Below are 25425 nucleotides of genomic sequence, written 5' to 3'. Positions count from 1 at the left end.
CCGGCCATTGCTGCGAGCCCCGCCAGCAGCACGTCGCGCGCCCGAGCACCCATCGCGTGCAAACCGCGACGACGACCGACAGACTCTGTTCCATCGCTCATCGATAAGCGCCGAGTCTGTGGATGCATCGAGTGTCCAGAGCTTCACCACCAGCTTGGACCTTCGCGCTCGGTAGCGAGCCGCTGCGTGTGCACCGGTAGCCATGGGTAGAAGAAAGATTGAGATCAAGCCCAGTACGTCGCATCTTCAGACACTTGCCATCGAGGAAACCTCACTGACCACTGTTTCATCGATACACAGTCCGCGATGATCGAAACCGAAGCGTGACCTTCCTTAAGCGCAAAGGCGGTCTCTTCAAGAAGGCCCACGAGCTTTCCGTGCTATGTTCGGTCGACGTTGCCGTGGTCATCTTCGGCCACAATAAGAAATTGTACGAGTACAGCTCGTCGGACATCAATGAGATCATTGGGAGATTTCAATACGTGCGTATTTACACTGCGTGATACTGGTGGAAAGAGCGATGAACTAATGGGGTGCAGTATGGCGGCGCGCACGAACACAAGGGACCACAGGACTTCGCAGATAAGGCGGGCGGCGATGATGACGACGAGGATGGAGAGGGCGGGGACGATATGGGTGGCGATGAGCACAGAGGGACACCACAACCAGACCCGTCAATGATGCATGCACACATGGCGAATCACCCAGGCTTTCAGCATGTCAGACACGGCACACCACACGCGTCTCCGCCCATGCACAACGGAGCCATGCCACAGTTCACGCGAGGACCTTCGCCGCTTCCACCAGGCATGCAGGTTTCACGGCCAAACTCACGAAACGCACAGCACCCGGGAGGTCCACAACACATTCGGAGGACGAGCTCGAACTTGGTTCCCCAGCATCCGCAGGGAGCCCCGCCGAGCTATGCCTACCAGCCTAATCCTCCATTCTACAATCCACAAGCAGCGCAAATGCAAGGTCGACCGCCGCCAGGATCAGCGCCTCCGCCCGGAGCATTCCCGGCTCCATATCCACCGCAACAGCCACAGCATCCTCCAATGCAACAGCAAGCGTTCATGGAAGATCAACGACGATCCATGCCTCCCAACTATCCTCAACAGCCACCACCACCTCAGCCAAATATGCAAAGACATCCCTCCGGCGATCATCTTGCACCTCCCGGACAACAAGCACAACCCTCGCCCAGACTCCAGCAACAGCAGCGGCCCACGCCTTCACCACAACCGCCCCAGAATGAATTCCAAAGCCCTCCGTTACCGCAGCCAAAGCCTCTACCAGCACACGCCAAAGTCAATAGCATATTCACACCAATAGACGACAGCAGATCAATGCTAGCACAGCACTGGGGTGGGCCTAGCAATGCAGAACCTCGTTCAGATCCAGCAGTCAAGATAGAAGGCGGTGGCCCTCGATCACAGTCGATAGATGTCGCTCAGATGCAACGAGAGAATCATGCCAAGGCCAATGGACTCTCGCCGCGACCGCCGCCATCTGTCCCACCTCCGACCACACAATCCGCAACGCAATCACCACAGCCACCTCATCGGACTGCCAGCACACCTACCATAGTAGGGCCAGGTCGCAGCGGATCTGTACAGACCGAGGCTAAGAGACCGCGGTTAAAAGTGCAGATCCCTAGCGAGCAGTCAGGAGACGAAGGTGGAACAGCCGAATCTGCGCAGGATCTCAACACCAGTAGCGAGGCGCAGACTGCCAACACGATAGCAGGCCAGCCGCAGGTGCCAGCTCACGGAGTTGTTCTACCTCCGCCATCACCCAGTGCAGGTGCACTACTATCGGCTGGCGCACAAGGACCACCTAATCCGTTTGCCAGACCTGCGCCACCGATGAGTACCAATCCACATGCTGCGAATCGTGAAGCGAATCATATCGAGACGCCCTTGTCGGCACTACCGAGCAGATTCATGAACAACGAATTACTGCCCTCGCCATCTGCGTTCTACCCTTCGGACTGGAACAATAACATGTTGCCTTCGCCATTCACATTTCAAACTCCCGTAGCAGGGAACGGGCCCAGCTGGCGGACCGAGGACGAGCGCAAACGAGGCAGCGAGGACCAAGGCGAAGATGGAAACGATCCGAAGCGCGTGAAAACTTAGCAGGCCTCTCAAGCATTGGCGATCGACGACTGAAGTACATGAACGGAGGCACATCTCCTATAGAGCAACAGCGAGTGCGGGTCATGAAGGAGCTAATGATGAAACGATCCTGCATACGGATGACCAAGGCGCAAGAAGAGATACATTTTGCATTGAGCAAGCAAGCAGGAACGAAAACCCTTTCCCTTTTTCGGAGACTTTTCACATTGTGTTATATCATTATTAGCTTACACGGGGTTGTATGATTGCATTTTGCAATATGAGCGTGCTTTGAAGGAAACAGATTGATTGGCACTCAACGATAATGATTCGTGTTTTGGGAGATTGTCACTCCTTTTTTCTGTTAGAGTGGAGGGGAAGATTATTGTCGGCGACAATATGGTATGGGATGGTGCGGATGGAAACAAAAGAACGGAGGAGGCTGGATCAGAGCAGTAAGGACTAGCATAATGACAATGTGAAAAAAGACATATTTATCCTGATCTCTTTGGGCATTCTCGACTCTCGCTAATGGATTCGTCCAGGGTATGCGGGTTTGCTCGGCTTGTTAAGGGGAAGCGTCGGCACAAGGTCTTTCACATGTCAAGCACAGACGTCACTGGAGTGAATGAGAAGCAGGCAGAAGTTTGCCAAGGCCCTTTGAATTGTTTGCTTCGCGAGAAATAAAAGTTGCTTCGGAGATGGGCTCATCCGACTTTCCTTCGAACAACAAACAACAATACAAGTTCTTCGTCTCTCTATACGCGGCTTCCATTGACAACAATACATACAACGGCAACACGACTTGCAATACACTCCGCTCCAAACTATTGTGCGTTTTCGAGTCGCTCTACAACTACTCTTCGCACATTCTTCAAGTAAATTCACCACTTCGAGTCTTCCTCCACTGCCATCATGAACACCGACGCCACCAACACCGCCAATCCCTGGCTCCAAATCGCACACCTCGGCAACGAGAACGCTGCTTTGCACGAGCAGCACATGGAGACTGCCGCAGAGATAGACGAGATCCTGGCACAACAAGCTCAGAGGAGAGAGGAGCTCTCGAGTCTGGAGAAGAGGATGGAGGAAGTGAAGGAGGAGTTGAGGAGTTTGGACAGCAGGCTGGTGGCGAGGAAGCTCTCGGTCGGGCAAATTGGGGAGGAAATGAGGGTGAAGTCGGAGAGGTTGGCGGAGTTGCAGAGGAGGGTTTCGGGTGCTGGAGGGGCTGGGGAGGGCGGTGATGAATCGGGAGAGGGAGAGGAGGATAGGGGTGAGGGAGGAGATATTGTGCAGACTGGCATGACTCCAGTCGAAGGTCGCGGTGCTCCGGCTGAGGTTGTGCCCACGGAGGAGCAGGGTGAGGGTGCAGTCAAGGAGGAGGAGGAGGATAGCTTTGAGGATATCCTGGGTGCTGGAAACACCTATAATCGGCAATTCTCCCTCCTGGACAACTCTGGCACGACTTCTTCTCGGGAATCGGCCCTGTCAGACAGTGCCACCATGCCAAGCAACTCCTCCCGCCGGCCATCACAACCACGATCAGAGACACGATCGTTTCTCCAGCCGAAAGCTCGCCACCCCTTCCCGGACGGCAAGCCTCGGCCACCAAAGAGAGCAGCGTATCTCTCGTCGTTCTCACCATACGCTGACGCCGCAATTGAAGCCGGCCACTACGGTCCAAGACATCTGCGACCTGAGACAGCTCCTGCTGCTCCTCGCGCTCCGACGACTGCTCGCCGCTCGAACGCTCTGAGTGCCGCTTCGCCGCCCGTCACGCCAACATCGACATCCCAGAGAACGAGACAGGGGAGCAACATTTTCACCAGCGGAGCGGCGGATACTGCTCTCTTGGCGAGCATGCAAGCTCGCATTGAAACGACCTCCGCTCGTTCCCAGCAGCTTCAAGACCCGGGTCGCGATCGTGTGCCATTCGGTGTCAACGAGCGCGACCTGTTCAGACCACAGGCAGATGGAGAGGGTGGTGATGGAAAGAAGAAGAAGTCAAAGAGGAGAAAGTTGGAGTAGAAGGTCTACAGTGACGAGTCTATACTGTACTTGTCTCATCTGCTACGTAAACTTTCCTGCTCAGATTCCACTTCCCTCACAGTCTGCTCCACAGGTTTATAAGTCGTAGAGATCGCTCCAAAATCTCTTACTCTATGCGTTCCTGACATATCATCAAACCGTGAATCAACAACAAGTTGTGCTTCAGCCACATCCTTGGGACAAGGATCTTTGCCGGGGAAATCTGGCTCTGTCATGTTGGCATCAATGCTGGCGATTTTGGCGATTCGGATTATTGAGGAAAAGTTTGCTGTGAAACTTATTCCAGTGCGGAACATTGAGACTAAGCCGAAGATTACGTTGAGGATTGTTATGCCGATTGCCAAGCCGTAGCTGAGCCACAGCTTGAAGGAGTCGTAGGCGTAGATGTTTCCGTAGGTTTTGAAGGCTACGTCGACGGGTGGTGGGGCGAGCGGGCTGGAGAGGTCATATCTGCTTAGGAGTCAGCAGCTGGTGGCGTAACGTGTCATGTTTCAAGGCTTACCTGAGCTTTTCGGACGATGCGAAGGATATTGTCGTACCGAGGAAGAGCTCTTCAAGAACGTTTATTAGATCCATCCTCGGAGCTGTAGGATTCTGTGGCTGAGTGAGGCCAAATGTTTGTCCAAAAGCGTAGACGGAAGCGCTATTGGCGCAGGTAGCGTTGTATGCGCTGTCTTGACTTTATGCTTGCGTCAGCTCAGTGGTATCATAGAGCTTTGTCGTGAAGATCTAAGCTCCATGTCCTCTGTATTGAATCAGTAGAGTATAGCCGATTCTGGCATGCGACCAGCAGCATTTTGACCACGAGTGATAAGCGCCGCAAAAGCTGTAAGATGTGCGGTTCATGAACATCCAAACAATAACTGGCTGGCCAACGCCATTAATCGATCGACATAGGTCATGTTTTCTCCCCTCTTCAATTCCTATGGTCGCTCATACCCGGCATCTGATGAGGCTAAATATGTAGTCAATGTTCCGACTGTGCATGGATAAGATTTATCGCGAGCATCTGTGAATGACATCACCTGCCCCACTGGGTCTGCGCGACTCCTTCACACGCAAAGCGCAAGGTATATTTTCTCAGCTGAACCTGGCAATGTTGCCAGATTGCTTCGTGAAACATTCGTCTATCAATACATCGTTATCCCACGTGTTTACCGGTCAGTAGTCTCTACCATGGTTATTCATTGCACTAGGGAAGACCGTCAGACCGAGAATATGGCCGTCGATCGTCGGGCAACTGCCAACTTCACATCGGGTGGTGGAGATCTTTAAAGCTGCCAAGCTGGAAACATTCTATTGGAAGAAAGATAGTGCGGCGCTGAGCCGTGCCAGATAAGAGAACATGAAAGAAACAGAGCCATCTACAGGGCAGTCATCAATGCCAGCTTCCTTTGTCTTTTCTCCTTTGCATTTGAGCCTGTGGTCAGCTGCAGTTACATTTTATGAGGTCTCTGATATTGAGCTCTAAGGTCTGGTGACTGGTCGAATTCATGTTCTCACAATTTAAGCTAGGCCCTGTCAGGACCGCGGTTGGAGCATAATATGGCATGGCGATGGAATCGAAAGGGTGTCGCCAGGTGACGCTACCGCTTGTACAATGCGCGCGACTTCTTGATCAGGAACTGCATTTTCCAATCTAATTCAGGTAAAACGGCTGCCTTCGTCGTGGAATTGCGAGAGAGCATTGAAGGCGGAACCTTCAGAGGCAGGTGCCGCCAGACGTTATGGCTCAACACGTCATGGGCAGACCTCACCAAGTGTCGCGCTAAGTGCCGCCGGCGCTGCGACAGCGCAAATAGGCAGGAGCCCATAGATTGCCAATGTCAGTCCGGCTCCGAGTTTCATGCCTGAGCTACATGCCAGACGGTGGCTGCAACGAGTGGAAGGAGAGGATATCTCAGCTTGCTCGATGAATAAACCATGGAAAACAGGGCGCTAGTGCCGGGGAACCACATATCGAGCATAGAGGTCTTGGATGTGCTTTTGTGTAGAAGTCCAGCGATCAGTTAGAGGTGGCAAAAGAGGTGTCTACAGCTTTTGACGGCGTGCTTGTACCGCAAAAGCCAGTCGTCATCAGCTTTCGTGCGGACAATTCGAAGTCTTGCATCACTTGATCCATCAGACGCGACGTTCGAGGAGAGCCTTCCGCTAGAAGGTCGTGTCTTAGGTGAAAATTGTCCGGTGACCACAGAAACTCGAGTGAAGTATTCAACTCACAGTTTTGTGCTAGTGCCGTTACAGATGTACGCTCGTGTTCAGACCCAATAGAAAAGCTTGCTACCGCCGACGTTACATTTTCTGAAGGAGGTTGCAAGAATGTCTCAAAGATTCCTGGTACAAAGCGCTCTTCAGCATGAGCGAATGCGAACTTCGCTCAAGATTAAAAATGAGGGCTAAGCGAGATGCTCCATCGGGCCGGTCGTACTCGACAAGACGAAAACAATGAGCTTCGAAGATCTTGCCGAAGCAGGACCGTATCGACCTAGGAGAAGAAAACGCGAGGGCGTGGCCGCAAGCGGAGCATCATATGTAAGCCAGAGTGACACGAATCTGGAAGTGGAGCGTATGGAACAAACAGCAGAGGGTCGCGTTACCCAACTCCAGATGGCTGGAGGCTGTTACGTGGAGCGCACGATGCCGACATGCCCTCGGAGGGCGCCAGTAGCACTTATGTGTCAGTGACTACAAATACGAGACTACTGGTACCCTTCCCGATTTCTCATCATAGATTTTCGGATGTTTCTTTCTACTACTTCCATAAAGTGCTAGTCGACTCGAGCACTCGATGGAAGCTTGCCACGTGTACGAAAGCTGTCCTGAGGAGTCCCCAAGGGATCTCGTTGCTGATCGCACTCGTCCAGTACAGCGCACCCCGCAGCTCATCATGCACCGTGAAGGCTGATGTCAATTCTCGAGTAGCTCTTGCGAAGCGAGCTGAAAACAAGAGCATACTTCGCTTCATGGGTATCCATGACGTTGAGTAAGCTGCAGGATCTAGCAATGTGATTCGCGTTCAAGCTTACCGGTCTGTAAACCTGGCAATTGTTCTCCGCAGACAGATAATAGACATTCCGGCCCTCTCCTCAGGCCGATGCAGCAAATCTTGTTACGAGCAGCGCCTTTTTGTTGCTGCAGCAGAGCAAGACATGGAGTCTATCGCGAGCATGGAACAACAGTGGGAGGATCTGGTGAAGCAAGAGAAGACCCGCAACAGTTTCGTCGAGGTATAGCCAATCTTACGAGACGCAACGCGCTTTGCCATACTAAGTATTATCCCGATCAACAGGAGCTGTTTGCGACAATACGTCGGCTTATTGAGGAAAACAAAGTAATAGATGCGGAGAACAGAAATTACAAATTTAATCAGTTTCACCATCTGGAGGAAAGAGAAATGTTGAAGAAGGAATGCGAGTCTCTTAAAAATCGCCTGGTATGGAATTAAGCAACCGCCTGGGCGAAAGTCGCTGACCTGGTGTTAAGCAAGCAGGTCCGTTCGTTGCTGTTTTGGTCGACGGGGATAACACTTTGGTAAGTCTGCCATGCTATCTAGCCCTAAGGTGACCTTGCTGATCTACTAGTTCCTTGACAAATTCGTTCGAGATGGTGCAGATGGTGGGCATCGAGCGGCGAAGAAGCTGCAAGAAGCGGTCCAGACTTATCTTGAAGATCTGCTCAGCTTCCAGGCGCATTGGAGAATCGTCGTTCGCATATATGCGAATGTGCAAGGCCTCATAAGCACCTATGCGAAGCTACGAGTAACTTCTGATGCTAGAAAGGCGGCTGAATACCTCGTTGGATTCAACCGCGAGTTGCCACTGTTCGAGTTTGTGGACGTTGGTGCGGATAAGGAGGCAGCGGACAATAAAATCAAAGGTACGTCCACCAAACATGCCATGTCAATACTTGCGCTGAAATCTCGGAAGAAAATCTCAACTTGTATTGGATGAACGAACATTGCAAGCATGTGTTGCTGGCTGGGTCAGCAGACAGAAGCTACGTCAGTTTTCTCCGCCAGTTTTGCGAAGAGGAGAAACTCAAGACCAAACTCACTCTTGTCAAATCTGTTCCTTTCCCACCGGATTTCGAGCATCTGGCCACCTGGTTCCATAATACGTCGTTCAAAAATGTCTTTCGTAAAACAAAACTCGTGTCCACGGTGCCAGGCTCTGGAACCCCGAGTCTGTCGACTTACGCTAATACAGCAGCTTTGATCAATCCTGTAGAGCGAAGACATTCAGCTGCAATCTCAGCACCAAATCTGAGCGCGGTCTCAAGTAGCTCCTTGACCAGAAAAATACAATTTAACCGGCATGGCCAACGTATTGATGAGAAATTGCATCCGTGGAACGATGTAATAGCAAGACAATTACGGCAAATGTCGCTGTGTCCCAGACACTTCTTGACTCAATGCAATGAGCACAACTGCCCTCAAAGCCACGATGGGGCGCTAGATGAGGAGCAGAAGCGCGCATTGATGCGGATAGCCAGAGACAACCCATGTGGTAAAGGTACTCACTGCTCCGATAGGGGTTGCGTTTCGGCACACCACTGTTTGTACGATGGTCGCTGCGATTATGGATTTTCTTGCAAGTATGGGCCCGAGATGCATGAGGTTGACAAGACGATATCTGTGGTTCGTTGACACATCTGGTGGAGAATTGGCAAACGCTAGGTTTGCTCGAGACCTGTGCCCGAAGTTTCCAGCACCAAGATGCTATATCTCATAGTTCTGGCATTCCAATGTTGCTGCGTGTAAGAGCTGTGCAATCCAGGTCAAATGAAGGATACTATGAATTTTTCGGTCTTTTTCGAAAGTTCAGCGGTGTCCCTCGGACGTGGCGCCTTGGGGCGGGTGTTTCTTGACGTTCATGACAAGCGAGTGAGGCCAGCGCGAGTCGCCTTGGATGCCGGCTGCCTTCGCAAAGCACGGGAAATTGTCGAATCACTGAACATGATCATGCATTTGGATATGCGCATATCGTTGGCCAAAGCTGAATCTGCACAATGAGATGCCTGGGGCCCTGAAAGAACAGGACGCAGCTGCGCCTACCTGGCGTGCATCATATTCGCGGTGCAGGCTTGGGGAAGAAATACAGCGAGGGCTACTAAGCTTTTTCTGCGCAGCAGCGCATCGATGGTTCTACCCGCCGAATCGAAGCCGGTTTATTGACTAGTCCTGTTACAATCGCTCAAATCATTTACCGCCGGGTCTGTCGTTCGTTGGAAATGTAATTTTTTGACGACGGAGGGGCCCACGGTAGCTAAATGCTCATTTAAAAACCGAAAAAGTCCCCGGGCGTGTGCTCGCTCAAAATCCCGGTCTTGTTTCCGTTCTCGTCCGTGTACACGCTGATGCTTGCTATCATGCTTATGTTCGCGCTGACTCTGTTGATCGCGGTCTGCGTGACGTACGTCTGCATCTTCCCGTTCATGACCGATTTGATCTTATTGCCCATGATCGGCCTCATGATCTTGCGCATGACCGTCCTCGCATTCACGTCGGCGTCCACGTCCGAGTTTCTGAATGAGTCCATGGTCGCCCAGTCGAGCGCGTTCGCGCCCCCGATCCTACCCTTGTTGACGCGCAAGCACGCGTAACAGGTCCCGTACATCATCGAATTCTTGTGTGGGACCGTGAACGACCTGGTAATCGTGAGCTTGTATGGGATCTTGAACTCGACTAAAGCCGCATTCTTGCACGTGTGGCAGAGCACGACCACGTGGGAGCACGTCTTGTTGACCGCGACTGCGCGCCTGACTCCGACTCCGTGCTCGTCGCTGCTCGCACAATCGGACACGCGCATGCTCGAGACCAGATTGAAGATCTCGTCCAGCTTCATGTTCATGTGCATTCTCATGTCCTCGACTGCGGACATGACTTGGTCCACGCTCGCATTTACGTTCGTCTCCATGGTCCCGTGTAAGAAGAGGATCAGGCAGGGTCTGCGCGTACGAGTGCCTGCTCTTGCCTCATTACTTGTGCCTCGCAATGTTCTTGTATCTCTAGTCAGGAAAAGTTCGCGTTGACGCTCCGTTGGGCCCCGCACGCTCGCGTGCGGTCATGCTCTCCCAGGCTTGCCTGCGGACCATGCACGCGAGTATGCATGATTGCATGTAGAGCTACGTGAGCGGGGAAACGACCTCACTCAAGTGGAGGACCACGATGGCATTTGGGAGGGAGTCCGGGTGCACGCTAGAGGACCGGCATAGCAGCACGTATGAGTACTTCGTGTCGCTTGCGAAGCGCATGAGTACAATCGCAGACAGCTGAGAGAGACCGGTGATGGAAACTCGATGACATCGTTCACGTCGCCATTGCCATTGCCGTTATTCGGGTCATTGATCGGAATATGCTCATGTGCAGCGACAAAGTGAGCCATTGCTGATTCACATGGCAAGCTGCTAGTGGAGTCAAACCTGCCGGAGAGCGTTGAAATTGTGGTGATTGATGCGAAATGGCGAATACTGGACCCATCTGCCCAGAACGACACCCTGGCAGATGGTAGAGATCGGCGTCTTGCCTTGGCAATCTTGCATCCGCGATCCTTGTAAAGTCCACTGGTGCGCTGGCAGCATGTTGCACCCAAGAATGCATGACTGATATTGAGCCATGATAGCTCACGACCGTGCTGCATGCCTCGTTCCCAGACCTGCGGGGATTTGAGACTATTTGAAACGAGAAAATTTTGTACTCGACTGCTTGTAGTGCAAAATTCGGCAATCACGCATTGGCAGGGAAAGTACTTTGCGCCGTACGATAGCGCAAATTAGATGCAATGCGTTCAGTAATTACGTTATATTCTTGACTAACATAATTGCCTGCCTTGAGGCTTATAATGGCTTCGTTCAATTTTAACTTATAGCGCGATAACGGCAAAAATGCACCCCATTGCGGACGCAAATGCCTACAAATTAGAGCGCATTCCGGCCAGATCGCTCCTCCACTTTCGCTGTACCTCGCAGCGTCAAAGCGTGCTTTCCACTTGCGCACGCGCTCACGCTAGACATGCCTTCGCACAACAATGCGCGCTACCTCGTTCTGCGCCGCACGTCGTGCTGCTGCGCTCGCGGCAACGCAGCGCTTCCTCGGGTACTGCGACCCACGGGGTTTTCCTTATTTAAGATGATTGCTACTCTATATCCCAGCGGCAGGAACACGCGAGCCTCTTCGTCTCGATCTGTCCTCTGCGATGCGTGCCGCCCACGCCGCCAGAGCAGAGACGCAATCGTCGGACATGGTGGACCTCGTCTGCGACAACCCATCTACCGAGCACGAGCACATAGCAATGAACGACTACCGTTCTGGCATGACGCCTCCTCGAACGACTACGATGACCGAGCCCCGCAAGGCAGAGGACCACTACGACCCAGGCCGGACGAAGAAAATATATGCGCCGAAGAGCAGGGAGCTGCAATCGCTATTGAAGAAGCTGTGGCATAGGTGAGAGGCGCGCGTGCTCTGTTGAAGCTGGTGCACAGGCTGAAGCAATGACAAGCTATTGTAATACACACGGCAAGGAGCCTACTGACACGCTGCGCACTTTCCTCATTAAGGATTTGTACAACTTCTTCCACTGGATGTTGCGTCGAGGCGGCCGGATCCGCAAAGCACGAACTCTTCAGACCTACTGGAACACGCTGACTCTGGTCCGCCAGTTGGAAACTGGCTGTTATACCGTAGATCCTGCTGTCCAAGTCGAAATGTGCGGAGTAAGTGTGTCACGAGACGTGTCACCAGCATACCGTGCTATTGACACTGCTGACCGTACCCCAGGCCCGGCAGAACCTGGCGCAAGAGTTTGAGCTCTCTACTGCGAAGGAGGACAAGCCCATCATGCGAGCAGAGGACGAGTTCGAGCTGCTCAAAACGCTCTGGGAATCCCCAGACGTGGAGTTGCAGCACGAGTACCTGCGAGCGCAGCTGGCGCTGATGATCCAGCTTGCCGGCATTACGGGAAATCGTCCCGGTGCTCTCCGCCGACTGCAATACAAAGACTTGAAAATTGCACTACTCCCTAACTGTGACGGGGATGATCGGCCGAGGCTCGTGATCGACTTTACCTTCGAGCATACAAAACGCTACCTTGGCGGTAAAGACGCGTGAGTGCTGCCGCTGCACTTCGCTACTGCGAAGCTATCTCACTGACGCCTCCATCAGGAACACATTTCCTGTCCCTGACATTCCTTCTGAATCCTGTCTCCTCCTCTGTCCTCAGACGATGCTTCTCGGTCTGCTGTTCGCTGATGATGCTTTTGCCGTACCTGATCTGAGCCCTGCCGAGCTTTTCGAACTGCGCATCCCGCCGGGCAAGCGCGAGCTCCGCATTCCCATCAAGCAGTCGAAAGCCGAGCTCCCGCTGTTTCGGAGAACAGAGCGGACTGTCCGTGGCCTGCGTGTTTCCAACGACGCAGTAACGGAGAATTGGCTTCGCGAGAGGTTACGGCAGCTCGGTACCATCACGAACTTTGAGATGCCCGTGAAGCCATATTGCTTCCGCAGAGGACATGGCGAGGCTTTGGATAGCAGTAGTTCGTATTCTTCGATGAGTTCCATACCCGTTACCAATATCGCTGATACATTCCAGGCCACATCAGCGACTCCCAACGCAACCTCATCTTGCAGCACTCCTCATCCGCCGTCTTCCAGCACAACTACCTTTCGCGATACATCACACAAGACACGCAGGCGGCCTATCGCGGGCTCGAGCCTCAGACCGCGATCATTCGGGCTGCGAGCGGGATGAGTCGCTCCATTGACCCGGACCGACCTCAGTCCCTCAATGATCAGCAATTGTTACAGATCAAGAAGCATCCTGAGGTCGTTCTCGCGCGGAGGACACGCGATCGTCTGGCCGAAGAAGCACGTGCTCGTCACACGACAATCACGCGATCGAGAGATACGCGAGAATACGCGGCATACCGGCGCGCGCAGTACGAGTACCTGCACAGGAAAAGAGAGATGCACAAGGCCATGTTGAAGCAAGTACAGACCAGGTACCGGGAAGAGCAGCCGATCGATGAGATTCTGTGCCAGCTGAGGGGAGGGGCCCGGATCTCAGAACAAACGACGTCCGTTCAGGCGATCAGCCCCCTCAGTAGCGAACGTCAGCGAGTCCTTGCTGCGTTGCTCACCTTTGCGCCATCTAAGCACATTGGCGACCAAGAGCGTCGCGTGGAAGCAATAAAGGCTGTGGCCGCTCTTTGCAAGAGGCAGGAGGTGACAGAACGCAAGGTCTGCAGGAAGAGGGCAGCCTGCACTGTCGCCTTCAACGAAGGAGAGCGCACGAGAACGCACGGGAAGAAAGAGCTCGTGCCGGATCCGTTCCCGATACATTGCCTGCCCACTCAATGTATCTTTTGCATAGGGAACCAGGCACTGCGCCTCGAGAAACGTACCAAACAATTCCGGGACCGGAGCGGGCTCAAGAGGCACTTGCTCCGAAAGCACCTGCAGTATCATGATCCGAAACAGCGCATCAGGTGTCCCCATCCAAAGTGTGACGACCAATGGCTCGAGCACGCAGATCATCTGCGAAACCATGCGGCAAAAGTGCATAGGACATGGACATAATGCTCTTCAGGTACAGGTACTGAATGTATGCCCACCACGTGCAATCGACGTGTTCCAGATTCCTGCGTTGCCCCATCTTGGCTCTCTCTACCTTGACTATGCAACAGTCTGTCGCTCGTGACAAAATTGAAGAGCCTCAATCCCTTCTTCTCATATATAGCGGTGCATTCTCGTCTACGCAAGTCGCTGAGAGCTGACGTTAGTCACAGGCCAATCGATCACAGCGTATCGCCTTAAAGATAGTGGCGTTGAAACCGGCGTTTGAGAACGAAGCTGGTCACTATACCGCGATTCTGCTTGTGCAAACCATTGAGAGTATGTGAGCATGATGCACATCTCACCCTAATCGTGTAGCCCATGATAGCCTCGTCCTTAACCGCGCGGCAATGTGGCCATTCTTCGGGAGACGGGGACACAGGCAACTCCTGCTGGGAATCAGCCTAGGACTCGTTGCATAAGATGAGAAAGCCATGTCCTCCAGCGCCCAAAGAACAATCACTTTCGTTCTCGCAGCTTCTACACCAGCACGATACATTTTATCTTCAGTCTACCCATAAGACCTACTTTAGAATCATTATGTCAGCGCGATATGTTTCCAGCTCCTTGTTGAAGAACGTCAAGAGCAAGTCTGGCAAGCAAGTTGCGTTGGAAGTTGTAGACAAAACAACATCATGGAGTCGGCCGTCCGGATTCCCCAGTGAAGGTGTAAAGCAAGAATTCGTCAAGATTGCTGAAAACAATACGGAGAAGTTCAAGCCTGAGGTCGTCAAGATCGTAATGAAGTACTGACTTCTGTATGAACCTTTACCGGAGTTCTCCGCTAACAATCAGCGCAGGGAATCCGAGCATCAAAGTGACAGGGACAAGCGAATGCATTACACCGCATATGGCCTGGACAAGGATGGCAATGTTGTCGATGTACAACATCTTACACAACACAAGTAGACAAACAGGATCGTAGACTACAAGACATAAAGAGTTGCCTATATAAGTAGACATGCATGTACCATTTCGTTGCTGTGTGTGAGCGAACCCGTTTCAGATGCAGGAGAGACCGCAATTGCAGGCTGCATGTTATAACCTCATGCTCCTCGAACTGCATTGACCTTCCGAGCCCACATTGACCTATGTGCACGTGTCTGACAGTATCCTTGCACTCTGCTATCCTCTTCTGACTGCAATGGCCCCAACGTGCAAGTGAATGTCTGAGTACGCACCTGCTACGCAAGTCTGCACTACGAGATGCCATGCTGCAAGACCGTTCCGGGAAATGTGCTATTCGCACCTTCACTACGCTAGATCAAGCGTCGGCAGCTGAGTTCCGCATTGGGTCATCAGAAATGGTGGGGACGGAGCGTTTGTCACCAAAGCAGCCGAAGCGCGCGTGAAGCGTTAGAGTGTTACGAGACTTGGATCTAGTGTCAGGATATCGTGGCAGCGCTCCATTCCATTGGATAATTAAGCGAGATCAGCTGTGCACTTCCGATTCAAATTGTGGCTGGCAGCTGCAGACCTCTTCACTAAGCTCAACGTGATAAGGGTCAGATGGTTCTCCATACACTGCCACCAATCCTGCACGGATCAACCGTGACTGCTCCAATGCGTCGGCTTTATGCAGGCCCGTCCAAGCTTGTCATCGATTGCTCGAGTATTAACGCCTTTCGAAACCATTTTGGTACCAGCTCTACATTTGCCAGACATTGGCGGATGGACCGTGGGGGAACCTCGACTATGGCAGGATGTGTTGTCGGAAAATCGGGACGGATCTATACGCTCGAAGAGACCATTCAAGACAAGGGACGGCCGCTGACATGTGTCTACCGTGCGAGGTGAGAACTTCGCGAACACTGAGAGAACAACGCACTGACTTTCGTCTTTAGTGATGGCACGAACGAGTTCATCTTGAAGGAGGTTCCGCAGGACTGGAACGCACGTCTGGAGATCTACAACCTCGTCGGCAGCAGTCCTTTCGTACGCAACCTGGTTGACACTGTCCCGGAGCGGAAAATGTTCATTTTCGACTATCTTCAAACAAGCCTCTTGCAACTTGCTCAGAAGAATTTCCCCCAAACGACAATGAAGCACATTTTGAAATGCACGCTCTCGGGTATCGCTGCGATGCACGAGAAAGGCATCGTTCATAACGGTAGAAGGACTCGTGTGCTGGTCGGGTTCTCAAGCTAACCTGGCGGCAGATATAAAGGCCAATAATATCATGGTTCAGATGACATCGTCTGAGTCTGAATGGAAGATTGCGAAAGTCCAAATCGTGGATCTCGAGGACTCAGCTTATCTGCGCCATCCAGAATCAGCTGTCATGGGTGCGCAGGTCGGTAACATAATGTGGCGGAGTCCAGAGGCTCATGCGATGGGGCCTATACGTAAGCCGTCAGACATGTTCTCCTTTGGCCTCGTTGTAAGCTTTGATACCTGCATTGGCATTGAGATCACATGGAGTACCCGTCTGACGATATCGTAGTGTATCTACGCAATGACCCAAATGTTACCATTCGCGGTGGACGAGTCTGAGCTGCCGGAAGAGATCGAGCCGTTGGCCGTCGTCCTCGAGCGTCAAATTTCGTACTTCGCAGAAGAGAACGATTTGAATGCATTTCTACGATATTTAGGCGATAACTCCGAGTGGACCGAAATCTTCCAGGCAGTGGCGAGCGCATTCGCAGAAGGTCAACCTAGAAGACCGTTCCGACTCTGGGAAGGAATAGACGTAGATCAAGCAGATTCATTTAGAGGCCTCATCCTCGGACTGACGAATTTTGATCCGGCGAAAAGGTTGACGGCACAGCAGGCTCTGGATCACGAGTGGTTCAAAGATGAGATGCTCCTCCAAATTTGAGATTGAAAGCCAACATATGACACCTGAACGCGACCGGCGCAGGCGCTTTCCGGCCGATGATAGCTCGATCACACCAGGATCCAATGCTGTTGCATTCCGTATCGCCCAGCTTCAGCTATCGCGAGTAGCTCCTGGCTACACTGGTTTTTGGCTGCGCACAGATCACATATTGTTTCTGTCGACGTGGTGGCGTTACTCTTCGCCGGATTGAATGAGAGATTCCAGCGGACGTTGAAGACAGGTGACAAGCTAGCTGCGATGGTAGGGGAGAAATGGCAAGAAAGTGCGAGGAGAATATCGGCATCTCGCTACAGACAAATTAGATCACGAACACCTTGATATCGGGACCGCACATAGGGTGACTGATTTGAACAGCAGTGTGGATCCATGCTCTGTGGTCCGTCGGATCGTCAGGCCACCCATCGCTATTCTCCATACTGTCCAGTCCCCATTTGCGTTGATCTGCGTCTCAACCACTATGTTGAAGCCTCGCCACAAAGCTCTGTCTCCCGCACGGCATGGTGTGCTCCAACACCTCTAGAAGCTACTTCAAGTTGAAGGATTGGTTCATCAGGGCTTGCACATCGCACACTTCGTAGAATGGCTAATTGAGAGAACTGTTTGATATATCTCAACGTTTGGCTCTTTCCGGTTTACTTGAAATCAGATGAAGCCATCATAAACGAGAACCTTCTCGAATACGTTAAGCAGGATACGGCAACCACATCAAGTCCTCCCAAGTCCCCTGGGGGCTGCCAGCGTGCTATAGCCTGGGAACATCACCCAAGACACGCAGGCGGCCTATCGCGGGCTCGAGCCTCAGACTGCGATTATCCGGGCGGCGAGCGGGATGAGTCGCTCGATTGACCCGCGCCGACCACAATCTCTCAACGACCAGCAGCTGGTGCAGATCAAGAAGCACCCTGAGGTCGTCCTGGCCCGAAGGATACGTGATCGTCTGGCCAGGCAAGCACGGGCTTGCCACACAACGATCAAGCGGTCGAGTGGTACGCGAGAATACACAGAATGCCGACATGCTCAGCGGAACTACCTGCACACAAAAAGAGTAGTACACAATATCATATTGAAGCAAGTACAGACGAGATACCGGGAGGAGCAGCCGATTGATGATATCCTGTGGCAGCTGAGGGGAGCCCGTCAGGACACCGCGCACATGACATCAGCCCAGGCAATTAGCCCCCTAAGCAGCGAACGTCGGCGGGTCCTCAGTGCATTGCTCACCTTTGCGCCATCTAAGCACACTGGTGACCAGAAGCGCCGAGTGGAAGCAATAGATGCTGTGGCCGCTCTTTGCAAGCGGCAAGAGATGACACAACGCAAGGTTTGCCGGAAGAAAGCAGCCTGCTCCGTCACTTCCCGCAAAGGGGACTGCACAACAGCGGACGCGAAGAAGGCTATTGAATCTGATCCAATCCAGATGGAGTGTCTACCAACTCAATGCATCTTTTGCATGGGCAACCTAGAACTGCCCGTTTCGCATCGCTCGAAGCAGTTCCGGGACCACAGTGGCCTGAAGAGGCACTTTTTCCGGAAGCACCTGCAGCATCACGACATGAAAGAGCGTATCAGGTGCCCGCACTCAAAGTGTGACGATCGATGGCTTGAGCACGTAGATCATTTACGGAACCACGCAGCAAGAGTGCACAAAACGTTGACATGAATGTCTTTCTAGGTGCAAGTACTAGGTACTTGTCAACAGTGAGTGATTGGCCGGGCTGATGTTCCAGGAGTGCGCCGCTAGAGCCGGATGGCGCATTCGAGAGCACGGAAAGGTGCAGAAGCTACTGCGCAAGGCCATGGATGCGGAGAGGTCTCGAGTGCGAAGGAAATGGGGCCGATATACGTATGCTGTTGACAGCGCGCTTCCTAGAGAACATACGTTAAGACTGGATGAACCGCTGCCACACGAGGCCGCAGGGATTCTTGCATAGGCCCGAACGGGGTTATATTCATCTAATCGGATACATGGCTCGAATCAGACAAATTGAAAGTGCGGCGTGCGCATGCGGTGGGCGGCGTGAGACCGTAAAGCACGTCCTTCATTGCCCGAACTGGACGGCAGAGAGCAGGTGGTGAAAGAAGCGGCCGGTGACAGATAGGGATGGGGGGACGTGTCGTACCTCCTAGGTGGAAAGGGTTGAAGAAGAGACCGAAGGACAGGGAAGTACATAGATGGTAACTAATGGTGGCCAGATTTGGCGATGGCGAGAGCGACGATCGCGTTTCTCAATAGTACGGGAAGGTATTCGAGCCAGGTGATAGGCGCAAATCACCGCTGATTGCGCTCTTACCTAGTGGCTTCCCCTAGTTACACTTGTAACAAAACTGACTTGGGGACATGCTGAGTCAAGGCAGCTTATAGGAGCACGAATGCAAGACACGATGATCAGGGACAGCTCACCCTAAGCTCAATCCATGCATAGCTAGATTGAATAACGAAACGAAACGAAACGGGACGAGTGAAGGATGCTAACTATCTGACGTACAGCCGCTCGAAGATGTCGAGGAATGCCAGCCAGAAGGCGTGTTTGTCTGCCAGTCTCCACCTCGAGCGTATATGTTGTGCCTTGAGTATAAGCAGCTGCGGAGGCGCATCTCCAGCTGCGCTTACACACTTAACCGCAGGGACTTTAGATCTGTGCGATTTGATGACACAATGAACATACGAAATGCCCACAACTTATTTCGAATCGAGAGGAAAGCCAAAGCAACTCCGTGGACATATAGTACCTTTCCGCGAAGACTACTCCATGATTGCGTTGCTCAAAATTAGCCTCCAGGCCCACTTTTGCTTTAGCTTACAATTATCTAACCCGTATTCTCTACCTCGTAGTATGCTCGTCAGCAAAAACTCCACCGTTATTCGAAGTTAATGCACTCCTGCGTGTGAAGGCGGGCGACTACCCAAGGCAGTAGTCCTTATCACCTAAGCCAGGAATGGGATTCAAGTATGTCCCTGCCTCATTTATGTACGTCTCTTCAGTGATGTACTCTTGTACGCCTAAGGGCACTGGGAGCTCATTCGCATCGGCAGGTTTAGTAATGTTCCGATAGATCTCTGCCAAGTCCGGTTGTTGGGATTCCGAAAGGTATGTCAAGAGGGCGTTGAAATCTCGGCAAGTTTTGCGGACCCCGAAATCAGGCCATTTGATCGTTTCGCCAACACGCCAATTATATGTGTATAGCTCCATATCCGCGTTACACATAAGGTGTTGTCGTAAGATATCGACACAATGTGTCAGGTGCCGTACGAGCGAGAATGGCGGCCAGAAACCCCATTTCTTGCCCCAATAGTAATGGTAGTTGTGGATCAGACCTTTGCGTAAGTAATTGAGGCAATGTAGCTGATGTAGCGTGTCTTGTGTGGATAGATAACGGCGATCGTCCCCAGGGAATACAATCAATGCTTCAGGATCTTTGCCCATCCGTATGGCGTCCTTTGCTGTCAATGGGATCCAGGTCATAGAATGACTGATTTTCTCCCACGCTTCGTCAACTTCCGGAGCTGGATCTCTGGAGTATACTTGATCTGGGTGACCTGCCTTCCATGGGATGAATGGATCTAGGGTCTTCTCGACCACCGGGATATCGACCAGATCGTACATTGGTGCTGTAGATGGTTATGAGGTCAGCTTAGAGACGATGTCGTGGTGAAATGCATTCTCGTACACCATTGTGGCCGGAAATTCGGCGCGTTACTCCAACCTCGCTCCCATCTAATGGTTCCGAATATGCTGGCTGCGACTAGTGCCATTGCTAACACCACCGCAGCAGCATTCATCCTCGGCCAAAATGTTATGCGGTATAGTGTAGGCTTGGACACGAGATTAGCTCGCGTGTAGAATTTATCCTCTGTCATGAAAGGCTCATGTTCGTCGGCCTCATTAACGTCAGTACCACTCTTGCTATGTCTTTGGTCATCCATGAGTGTTTGATGCTCAATTCGCGTGTAATCCAGCATTGCTTTTGATGGCAATCAATTTTCTGCTTCGATAAAATCTTTCTGCTTTCGTGTGAGTAGTCGCCGTGTTGTCGGAAGTAATATTTTCAGGCCCGCAAACTACAAGAATCTTGAGAAATCGCTTTTCTCAAATCCGAATAGAAGGCAATATGCAATGCTAGGTTGTTCTGTCGCGGTTTTTCCGATGACAAAGTGCGGACGAGCTGTGCATATCGGTGGCTGTCTAGAGTCAGTGGGAGGAGAGACCAATAGCGGCAATACATCCTAGGAGGAAAGCCTGGAGGGACGTTAAGGTTGCAATGTTGTAGGTCTCCCTCGGCCCAACTCGCCCTAGTAACCATGTGCTCCTCAGTATAAGCTTTTACTGTGCAAGGGGAGACCAACAGCGGCAATACATCCTAGGAGGAAAGCCTGGAGGGACGTTAAGGTTGCAATGTTGTAGGTCTCCCTCGGCCCAACTCGCCCTAGTAACCATGTGCTCCTCAGTATAAGCTTTTACTGTGCAAGGGGAGACCAACAGCGGCAATACATCCTAGGAGGAAAGCCTGGAGGGACGTTAAGGTTGCAATGTTGTAGGTCTCCCTCGGCCCAACTCGCCCTAGTAACCATGTGCTCCTCAGTATAAGCTTTTACTGTGCAAGGGGAGACCAACAGCGGCAATATATCCTAGGAGGAAAGCCTGGAGGGACGTTAAGGTTGCAATGTTGTAGGTCTCCCTCGGCCCAACTCGCCCTAGTAACCATGTGCTCCTCAGTATAAGCTTTTACTATGCGAGGGGAGACCAATAGCGGCAATACATCCTAGGAGGAAAGCCTGGAGGGACGTTAAGGTTGCAATGTTGTAGGTCTCCCTCGGCCCAACTCGCCCTAGTAACCATGTGCTCCTCAGTATAAGCTTTTACTGTGCAAGGGGAGACCAACAGCGGCAATACATCCTAGGAGGAAAGCCTGGAGGGACGTTAAGGTTGCAATGTTGTAGGTCTCCCTCGGCCCAACTCGCCCTAGTAACCATGTGCTCCTCAGTATAAGCTTTTACTGTGCAAGGGGAGACCAACAGCGGCAATATATCCTAGGAGGAAAGCCTGGAGGGACGTTAAGGTTGCAATGTTGTAGGTCTCCCTCGGCCCAACTCGCCCTAGTAACCATGTGCTCCTCAGTATAAGCTTTTACTGTGCAAGGGGAGACCAACAGCGGCAATACATCCTAGGAGGAAAGCCTGGAGGGACGTTAAGGTTGCAATGTTGTAGGTCTCCCTCGGTCCAACTCGCCCAATAATGATGTGTGGTACCTTTGAAGTTAAAGCAAGAAAACTTAGTAAAGAAATTTACAAAGAATGTGCCCCTGGCACCATTTGCAGACGGTGAAATCATGCGAAGCGTCACGCACTGGGCAGAGCCTGGCTCTTAGACTTTTACTAGGATACTTGAACTTAACATGGCAGCTCAAGGACTCGGGGAGTCACAATATATAGTGCAGCAAGAATCGCGCGGTCAGTTGAGGAAATGAGCATCAGAAATCAAAAACTGTGAAATTTACGTCATGCATGTGAACGAACTTTTTGTGTTTGCTCTCGCGGTCTCGCGCATCGTAGCTCTTCCTGTTGAACATGGATCTAGTGAGTACTTGGTACTGAAAACATTTAAAGGTGAATTCAGACAGGATGATGACTGAAGGAAACGCAGATGGCATCCAAAAGCGCCAGTCCGTCTGGCATGGTGATCCGTTCAACGACGACGAGACCAAGGGAAGCGCCCACGTAGACGGCATCCAAAAGCGCCAGTCCGTCTGGCATGGTGATCCGTTCAACGACGACGAGACCAAGGGAAGCGCCCACGCAGACGGCATCCAAAAGCGCCAGTCCGTCTGGCATGGTGATCCGTTCAACGACGACGAGACCAAGGGAAGCGCCCACGCAGACGGCATCCAAAAGCGCCAGTCCGTCTGGCATGGTGATCCGTTCAACGACGACGAGACCAAGGGAAGCGCCCACGCAGACGGCATCCAAAAGCGCCAGTCCGTCTGGCATGGTGATCCGTTCAACGACGACGAGACCAAGGGAAGCGCCCACGTAGACTCTCGGGCAATGAAGGCACGTAGGTACTTTGCGGACATCTCATCAAAATCTCCTGACCTCCCGCCAGGAGGAATAAGATCAGCCGACTTCTCCAGAGCCAAACTAGGAGGTAAAGCGCTGCCGAAAGATGGTACGTTGATGATGCTCACATGTCGAAATAAAGGCTGAACCGTATGCAGCAGCATCCAGGGCTAAGGTCTTGATGGGCAGTAATGATCATGGCGTGTCTAGAGAGTTCGCCTTCTACCACGGTGCTGACCGTGGATTGGAGTGATTGATGTTTTATCGAAAATCGTGGAAGTGCTTTGTGGTTTTCTGCCAGTGTTCGTCATGCCCTGAGATCTATGATAGTCGAGAACTGAATTTCCACACTCCAGATGGACGGTCTGTTGCGTACCTCCTTCAATTGGGTCATATTACACTACGATATTTTCGCCTTTGAAGATTGTGTGATTGATTGATTGACTGATTGATTCCTACACGGTTTCAGCCGCCTCGAAGGCAGCTATGCCCGGATGCAGAGGTTTAGCAAACAGCCGACGCAATGCTCAACAAGTCAACATGCCCCACTTCGCTGTACCCAAAGGTAACTTACAACCAGCTGTTCCTTCGCCCCTGCCTGCTAGTCACCATGCCTAACGAGTTGGTCCTGTTTATGTGCTTGGGAATATGTGTTGTTCGACATTTGAGACTTTTCTGTCTGTGGCCATTCTATATGATTCCTCTGTATGTGGTCCATGTACCTGTCTAAAGCATCCACGTACCACTACTCTTCGGACCGGGGCATGTAGACCTGGGCCTACCAGATCCTCAGGCTCATCGAGCCGTGTGCGTAAAGTGGTACGGTGCCTGTGTACGAGTGCGGCAATACGACTTCCGCGCGGCCATCTGCACCAGATCGCGTTGCTCTTTGTCTTCGCTCCTGCCGTGCCCAAAGAGGCGTAGGAGTCACTTCGTCGTAGAGTTGAAGGTATTCGTGAGAATCGCGATGCCGTGATCTCCGGCAGCGGTGCCCGTGTCGGTCCCGTGTCATCGCGTGTCGAAAGGCGCCTGTAAACCTCCTTTCCACCTCCTCATTGGTTTTGTTCATGTGTGGATGGGAGTAACGTGCCGACTATAGGGTGCAGACGTATTCTATGTTGTCCCTGCTATGCGTGCTCTTCCCGTGATATCTGCTCTCCTCAAAACAAATGAAACTCTTTTTGTGTGTATCCTCGTGATAGACTTCGACGATGCGATAGCACCATCATGCGGAGCTTTTGTTTCGCTATATCTTGCGCGTCTTTTGCTGTCAACCACGGCTGTGATATCTCCGCTGGCGTCTCGCCGCTCGTGCGCGATGCTCCACTTCAACTACGTCCCGAATTACTAGGCATGAGAGCTGTCTCGCGAACCTCCTCGGGCGTTGTCGGGTGGTGAAGGGTAACCAGGCCTTCACCGGAGGCTCAGGGCGACAGTGGGCGAGGCTGTCTGTGTATCCGCGTGTTGTGTGACACCATTTGGTAGCGTGTCGGATTGCCGGTGCTCGCTTCGCGGGAGAGATGATCCCGTTCTGTTCGGAGACCTAGAGACGTGGGACATCGCAGACCTGCGCAGTTGTGTAGGCCATGTATGATGTGACTGTAGTAGTAGGGAGTCTCTGGGCTTCGTCGTCGCGTCCGTACGGCTCGATTTCAGCAAAACCGCCACGCCGTGGTTGACCTCGAAAGACGTGCTCTGTTCCCCGTACTCGCTCTGTATCTTTGTATCTTCTCTCATATCTCCTCGCTCTTGCGTGTCCGCTGTGCACGCGTTTCCCATATGTCTGAGGTCTCTTGGCTCTGCCAACTGCTGAGCAGTGACAGTAGGATGCAGCAAAGCAGTCAAGGCCTTGGTACCTTCAATCGGCCCATCTGAACCGAATCCCAGCAATTCGAGAACCGCAGGCCAGAAGATGTAAAGCACTCCGAGGGCAACGATGGCACAAACAATCCCGACCATGAGAGGGTGTTCTTCTGCAAATTGCTTTGCGAGCTCTGGAATTTTGGCTGCCTCACAAACTGCCCGATCCACGGCAGCTTCCATGGTAGAAGCCATCTCTTTCCCAGACCTTAGCAAGTCTTCGATTGCTGAGAGCAACGCCTTCGCAGTCCATGCATCCCACCATCCCGAATCGCGCACGATTTCCTCAAGTGCCCGCGTGGCGTTGTCTGGTGCCGCTGTAGCCGTCAAGAGCACGCCAAGCACCTCGTTGATAGTATCGGCACAGTTCTTCGTTGGTTCGTCCCGGAAGTGACCGTGGCCCTTCTCGGCGTAGATGGTGGTCGTTGCATATCCTGTCCTGCTTTTGCGGCACCTGCATATGCATTTCGCAATACATGTGAACATCTTTTTGCAAGTGTAGTTGTTTCCAAGGATAAAATTCAGAAGGGTGTACGAGTGGAATGTGTCTAACTTAGTAGATGTCATGTTTGAAGCGCGTTCCAACGCTTGCACCCCGCGGCAGTCAAGTAACCTGAAACGAGGCTGAGCTACAGCTCTCCCCAGCCAACCGGTTGAATTCGCGCCTAGAATGCAGATGCACGGCGAAGGTGGGCGTCACAACCCGGCCTGTTGCAGCCTGAAGGCTCAGTAGCCAATCACTCCCATGCGCTCACACAGGCTAGAGTTGTGCATAGGGAATGGATCAAGCGAGGCCAAACGATTGTGGAGGATTGTAACGATCTCTGGTAGTCTTGCACAGCTCACAGCCCTTCATTTCAATATCACAGGTGCGGGAGCGGCGAGCTCGACT

At 52.3% G+C, this 25425-nt stretch overlaps 10 protein-coding genes across 10 annotated transcripts; 6 read left to right on the top strand and 4 right to left on the bottom strand.

Annotated features, from left to right (window-relative positions):
- Positions 1-202: 202 nt before the first annotated feature.
- CKM354_000633800 (uncharacterized protein) lies at positions 203-2141 on the top strand (the record flags this gene model as incomplete). The annotated part of the gene is made up of 3 exons (XM_044801649.1): positions 203-233; positions 301-482; positions 540-2141. The coding sequence occupies 3 exons, from the start codon at positions 203-205 to the stop codon at positions 2139-2141; spliced, it is 1815 nt and encodes a 604-aa protein (XP_044657584.1).
- Positions 2142-3035: 894 nt separating this feature from the next.
- CKM354_000633700 (uncharacterized protein) lies at positions 3036-4148 on the top strand (the record flags this gene model as incomplete). Its single annotated transcript, XM_044801648.1, has 1 exon — positions 3036-4148. The coding sequence occupies one exon, from the start codon at positions 3036-3038 to the stop codon at positions 4146-4148; it is 1113 nt and encodes a 370-aa protein (XP_044657583.1).
- A 35-nt stretch (positions 4149-4183) lies between these two features.
- CKM354_000633600 (uncharacterized protein) lies at positions 4184-4745 on the bottom strand (the record flags this gene model as incomplete). The annotated part of the gene is made up of 2 exons (XM_044801647.1): positions 4184-4619; positions 4672-4745. The coding sequence occupies 2 exons, from the start codon at positions 4743-4745 to the stop codon at positions 4184-4186; spliced, it is 510 nt and encodes a 169-aa protein (XP_044657582.1).
- Positions 4746-7318: 2573 nt separating this feature from the next.
- Positions 7319-8814, top strand: CKM354_000633500 (uncharacterized protein; the record flags this gene model as incomplete). Its single annotated transcript, XM_044801646.1, has 5 exons — positions 7319-7396; positions 7459-7602; positions 7653-7700; positions 7751-8045; positions 8096-8814. 5 exons carry the CDS (start codon positions 7319-7321, stop codon positions 8812-8814), a joined length of 1284 nt encoding a protein of 427 aa, XP_044657581.1.
- A 631-nt stretch (positions 8815-9445) lies between these two features.
- CKM354_000633400 (uncharacterized protein) lies at positions 9446-10084 on the bottom strand (the record flags this gene model as incomplete). The annotated part of the gene is made up of 1 exon (XM_044801645.1): positions 9446-10084. The coding sequence occupies one exon, from the start codon at positions 10082-10084 to the stop codon at positions 9446-9448; it is 639 nt and encodes a 212-aa protein (XP_044657580.1).
- Positions 10085-11407: 1323 nt separating this feature from the next.
- Positions 11408-13743, top strand: CKM354_000633300 (uncharacterized protein; the record flags this gene model as incomplete). Its single annotated transcript, XM_044801644.1, has 5 exons — positions 11408-11613; positions 11669-11882; positions 11947-12272; positions 12331-12701; positions 12758-13743. The coding sequence occupies 5 exons, from the start codon at positions 11408-11410 to the stop codon at positions 13741-13743; spliced, it is 2103 nt and encodes a 700-aa protein (XP_044657579.1).
- A 1707-nt stretch (positions 13744-15450) lies between these two features.
- On the top strand, positions 15451-16597 carry CKM354_000633200 (uncharacterized protein; the record flags this gene model as incomplete). Its single annotated transcript, XM_044801643.1, has 4 exons — positions 15451-15572; positions 15624-15889; positions 15939-16159; positions 16223-16597. The coding sequence occupies 4 exons, from the start codon at positions 15451-15453 to the stop codon at positions 16595-16597; spliced, it is 984 nt and encodes a 327-aa protein (XP_044657578.1).
- A 2921-nt stretch (positions 16598-19518) lies between these two features.
- On the bottom strand, positions 19519-20579 carry CKM354_000633100 (uncharacterized protein; the record flags this gene model as incomplete). Its single annotated transcript, XM_044801642.1, has 2 exons — positions 19519-20228; positions 20288-20579. 2 exons carry the CDS (start codon positions 20577-20579, stop codon positions 19519-19521), a joined length of 1002 nt encoding a protein of 333 aa, XP_044657577.1.
- Positions 20580-22238: 1659 nt separating this feature from the next.
- CKM354_000633000 (uncharacterized protein) lies at positions 22239-22926 on the top strand (the record flags this gene model as incomplete). The annotated part of the gene is made up of 2 exons (XM_044801641.1): positions 22239-22782; positions 22832-22926. The coding sequence occupies 2 exons, from the start codon at positions 22239-22241 to the stop codon at positions 22924-22926; spliced, it is 639 nt and encodes a 212-aa protein (XP_044657576.1).
- Positions 22927-24216: 1290 nt separating this feature from the next.
- CKM354_000632900 (uncharacterized protein) lies at positions 24217-25019 on the bottom strand (the record flags this gene model as incomplete). The annotated part of the gene is made up of 2 exons (XM_044801640.1): positions 24217-24368; positions 24530-25019. The coding sequence occupies 2 exons, from the start codon at positions 25017-25019 to the stop codon at positions 24217-24219; spliced, it is 642 nt and encodes a 213-aa protein (XP_044657575.1).
- Positions 25020-25425: the final 406 nt, after the last annotated feature.

This window comes from Cercospora kikuchii (genome assembly GCF_019650295.1).
Source record: "Cercospora kikuchii DNA, contig_00004, whole genome shotgun sequence".
Taxonomy (NCBI): domain Eukaryota; kingdom Fungi; phylum Ascomycota; class Dothideomycetes; order Mycosphaerellales; family Mycosphaerellaceae; genus Cercospora; species Cercospora kikuchii.
Note: the sequence above shows the minus strand (reverse complement) of the source record. Positions and strands in the feature narration are given on the sequence as shown.